Source organism: Phaethon lepturus, unplaced genomic scaffold, assembly GCF_000687285.1.
Source record: "Phaethon lepturus isolate BGI_N335 unplaced genomic scaffold, ASM68728v1 scaffold12282, whole genome shotgun sequence".
Taxonomy (NCBI): Eukaryota; Metazoa; Chordata; class Aves; order Phaethontiformes; family Phaethontidae; genus Phaethon; species Phaethon lepturus.
In genome coordinates this window covers 1-4,982 of record NW_010521285.1, presented here as the reverse complement: position 1 = coordinate 4,982, position 4,982 = coordinate 1, and the positions used below count along the sequence as shown (strand labels likewise).

Below are 4,982 nucleotides of genomic sequence, written 5' to 3'. Positions count from 1 at the left end.
GCAGAGTGTGAGGAGTCCTCCCCCTGAGGAGGAAGGAGCAGCAGAGACCAGGTGTGATGAACTGACCACAACTCCCATTCCCCATCCCCCTGCGCTGCTCAGGGCAGGAGGTAGAGAAATCAGGAGTGAAATTGAGCTCAGGAAGAAGGGAGCAGTTGGGGGAAGGTGTTTTAAGATTTTGAATTTATTTCTCATTACCCTACTCTGAGTTGATGGGTAATGAATGAAATTACTTTTTTTCCCCAAGTCGAGTCTGTTTTGCCCATGATGGCAATTCCTGAGTGATCTCTCCCTGTCCTTATCTCAACCCACAAGCGTCTCATTATATTTTCTCTCCCCTGTCCAGGTGAGTGGCTTTGGTAGGAAACTGGCATCCCACCACAACAATGTAGTTCTGCAGCTGTTTCTTTCTGGAAGAAAGATTACTTGTAATGACTTGTAAGCATGGAAAGGCAATTAACACTTGAGCTCAGAACCCCTGTGTGTTTCTAATATGGAAATACAGTTTTATGAAACCAGCTGTCCCAGTATTAAGAACCTACTCTGACACTTTGTGAGTATTTCATCATGAACCTTACACTAATTCACATGACTTGACTTAAACTGGCTCAGTTCTTCAAAACTGATTTCAGAGCATTTGTATTTGCTGCTCTGTTGGCAGATTAGTATTACTGCTCTCAACAACATATTTTTTTTCAAAGGGAAAACTAAATAGCACTTACTCTAAAAGTGTACATGCAGCTCAGACATGACTACTTCCCTGCTACAGCCCATTTCTGAAGCTGTAAGTCAAGCAGTTCTACAACTGGCCACTACTTAGTCTGTAAAGAGAGAAGCAACAGAAGTATTTGGAAATGACAACACAACTAACTTGAACGGGTGATACAAACCCCTCTTGCTAACTGTAATTTAAAAAAGAAGGTTTCCCATTTCTGGAGAAGGGGTGAACATCGCATTACACTCCTCAGCAAAAGCAGTGGCTGTTTTCAGGAATACAAAGTTAGTGTTCAACCACAAAAATTTGTACACTCTGACATTTTCTGGAAAGGGTAACTTTACTGTGTATTTTGCCTATGTACATACAAAACCAGGTAACTGATAATCCACACATTAAATTCAAAGTAAATATTTTCTCCGTAATTTTTTAGTAATTTTCTCAGTAATTCCTAGACTGCAAAAAACATTATTATTTTTTAAGCTCTTCACTCACTTCCTTCCAAATCTTCTCCTCTATTTTTGAAGTATCATACTCTCGCAGCATATCAAACTCTAGCCACGGCTGGCTCCACTTCTGTGCTTCTTTCATTTTTTTTTCAGGTAGCTCAAACTTTATTCCTTTGATGTTGTATTTTGGCCTTTCCCACCGTTTTGACCATGGTTTAGGTTTCATTCGTACTTGCAGCTAGGGTGAAAGATTAAAAAAAAAAATAAAAAATCAAAAGGTATTAAGTAATCAGAATTTTGATTGTCTCCCCTTTTGCTAAGCTCACAACTGATGCTCTAACAGAAGGAAGGTGAGAGAAAGCAGATCAATTTGTCAGTATGTTAAGGAACTACTACTTTACACTGTTAGGAAAGAAGGAATGTTTTGTGTCCACATGACTGTTGTCATAGTATCTTGTAAAACTTTTTAATTAACACTGTCTTGATTTATTACACAGTCCTTAAACAGATACATAAAGTGAAGTTAACTCCTCTTGTAGTTCTACTCCTGTTCCTTGTTAAGGAAAAAGAAAAGGAGCATGATGGAGAAAGGGAGAAATGATCACTGTAAGTTACTGAGTTACTAGACAACACTCTTTGACAGGGTCTGCTGGTTTCTAGATCTTCTCTGAGATGCGGATTTTAGCTGACTCTTCCAATCTTACCTTCTTCCCTGACACCTACCAGTCCCAAATCAGTAACAACATTAACAATAACATTTCCATAAGAAATGCTTTACTCTCTACACAATATTATACAGAGGCATGTGGAGGTCACTACTCCTTGCATGTCTTCAAAATTAACTACTGAGGATGGTAGGTATTTACATTCTCAATGTTGTTTCACTACAGAAATAGCATAAAAACTTGTCTTATTTTGTATACTTTTGTCACCCTGGTAACTAATGCACCAAAGAGCTGTTTAACAGTCAGATATGAAAGTTACCTAAACGAACCTCCACCTTCCCTCTGAAACATGTGGCTCCTACCTTGTTAACAGGAACTTCTTCATGGTCTAAATGAGACACAGGTTTCATATTCACATCAAAAGTACTATATTCAGGGAGGGCATCTCGCAGGTACATCAGGTTGTCATCCAGCCTCTTCTCCAGCTTCAGAACCTCGATCGCCTGGATGCGAGGACTGTACAGTTCATAGCGTATTTCGACACCTTAGAGGGAGAAAGTCTGATTTAATGAACCAAATTCATTAGAAATACTAACACCAAATTTGTATTTCTTCAGTTTTATACATCCTTGTTATACTCAGGAAGTGCTTTTTACTTACACAGAGAACCACAATATACAGTGCTGTGTACACATGTGATTGCACATGTGCATTGTGTCTGCACAGGCAAATGCAAATTTCTTTTTTAAGTCAAGTCTTTGAGAATAGAATGGCTTGAGAGACTTCGAATGGCTTTAATTTAAGGAAGATGAGCTTGGGTTTTAAACCTTACTCCCCTTTGGTTACAATGGCTGTTGCTATCTATCTCATTGTATGTGTAAGTGTTTATAAAGAGACACCCACCCCTTTCATATTTGCTCTCAGAACATCAGTATTTGCATTGCCCGTTCTTTTGCCATAAACCAGAACATGAATTTATTACAAAACTCCGCTAATCCATTGCTTGTTAAACAGTGCATGCATGCAGCCCCAGTTCATGCAAATATACTGTGCTCAAACTGGGCTAGTATTTACACAGTTAGCAGTAGGCTGCCCAGGCTCAAATATAAGCGCAGCCATAGTGGATCACAGACAGTCTCCTCAGAACACAGATCTAAAAATCACGAAGTATACAGACATTAAATTACTAAGCTGTTCCATGCCTTCAAATATATGGCACATCAGCATCTCTGTGTATAATTTTAAACCTACAGTATCCCCTAGTAGGTAGACTCACGATTTCACTTTAATCTATTCTCATCCTCTCTGCAGAGTAAATTTCTATACCAGATATCCCTTCACATACAACTCCAACATTTTTTGCTTAACATTTCTAGCATAATTGCCACAGTTAAAACCCCACCTTGGTCTTCTATAACATTCCGAAGGACAAAGGTAGCACCAAGTCCTTTTCCTCCTCTTTGAATGCAGATGCCTACAAAGCGGTTGGCTTTGTCATTGGCATATGGATCTGCAGTAGTAACGGCAAGTACACTGCCTGCCAAAAAAAAAACCAAACCAAAAACAGACTGTTCAAGTAAATACATACCAAGATGTGGGAAGAGAGTCAAAGTGCACACGTTTAGGGACATTCTGAAAGTGTTTTAATTTCCATGAAAACTGCCAGAAACTGAATAAACTTGTAACATGCCCCAAATTAATACATGTTAAAGTAATTCTGCAGGTGAACTGTGAAGCTTCTTCTCCTTTACACATTCACCTTCATCTTTTACTCTTCATTATGCAAACTGAATACAAATAATCGAATGTATTTTTCTTTCTTGAGCTTTACTGGTAAGCCTTATGTCAGTTTTAAAAAACACAGAAGAAACACACTAGTATTATACTTTTAATGGAAACTGAATGTAAATATGAAATTAAAATACACAGTAGTATGTATAGAAACACATACTGTTTGATCTAAAATGTCTGGTACTGTGATGTTCTATGATATTCTACAACATGAAACCACACCTTAATATTGATGAAATTTTGTAAGTCCTAGTGCTGTTACTGACCAACATAGAACTCTGGGATGTTGAAGACTTTCCGTCTCTGTATCATATCCTTTCTTTCTATATAATATTTAAAAGGATCTGTTCTCCCTCTGGGAGGTATAAATTCAGGACTCAAGAACCTGTAAGAAAATCCAAACTTTTGTAAGTGTAAAACAAAAGCATTCTGCAGGTCCATTTCACAAACAGCAATGCATGTACTTACAGCTGATCTCAAGGTCTAAGTCAAAGGCAGACACAGGACCCATGTCCCTGACACCTTGTGGTATACTGAAGAGATGTATGCCTTTAACAGACAAAACCCTCACACATCAATCCCAAATTTGCAAAAATCTTTACTGCTATACATTTTTTCCTGTTTCACTGCTTTCAGAAACTCTAGAACACAGTATTTTACTTTCTGTAAGCATATTTCAACATAAATTATCTTTGCTAGAACTTTGCAAATACTTTTTGTGGAGTAAAATACTTAAAGTGGGCTTATAAGAAAGATGAGGACAGATTTTTTAGCAAGGGCCTGTTGCAATAGAACAAGGGGTAACGGTTTTAGACTAAAAGAAGGTAGTTTTAGACTAGGTACAAGGAAGGAATGTTTCACAATGAGAGTGGTGAAACACTGGCACAGGTCGCCCAGAGAGGTGGTAGATGCCCCATCCCTGGAAACATTCCAGGTCAGGTTGGACGGGGCTCTGAGCAATCTGCTCTAGTTAAAAACCTCCCTGCTTGTTGCAGAGGGATTGGTCTAGATGACCTTTAAAGGTCCCTTCCAACTCAAACTACTCTATGATAATAACGCCTCAGAGCTTTAAGAAGACTTTCACACAATTACGAGCCTGAGGCAGACCTGAACATAAGCCCACTATGACAAGCACCAGGGCACCCTACCTCCTCGCCTCCCTCTCCTTCTTCTTGTCAATAATGACGGGCTTCGGAGGCGGCTGAAATTTCGCTGGCTTTCCATCGCTGCTAATTCGATACCCCGAGGTTGAAAAACACCCTGTAAAAATAAAATTATTTACAACACCCCGTGTTTTCACGTTGAACTGCCCCCAACAGTTGCGCAGTTCGAGGTCCCACCCCCGCCAAGCGGGCCCGGGGC

The 4,982-nt window shown here is 39.3% G+C and overlaps 1 protein-coding gene across 1 annotated transcript; it reads right to left on the bottom strand.

Moving 5' to 3' along the window:
• Positions 1-1,150: 1,150 nt before the first annotated feature.
• Positions 1,151-4,926, bottom strand: MRPL19 (mitochondrial ribosomal protein L19; the record flags this gene model as incomplete). The annotated part of the gene is made up of 5 exons (XM_010281465.1): positions 1,151-1,402; positions 2,192-2,373; positions 3,232-3,366; positions 3,887-4,005; positions 4,769-4,926. Coding segments are annotated over 5 exons (810 nt in total), but the record flags the coding sequence as incomplete, so codon positions are not given.
• Between the last annotated feature and the right edge of the window lie 56 nt (positions 4,927-4,982).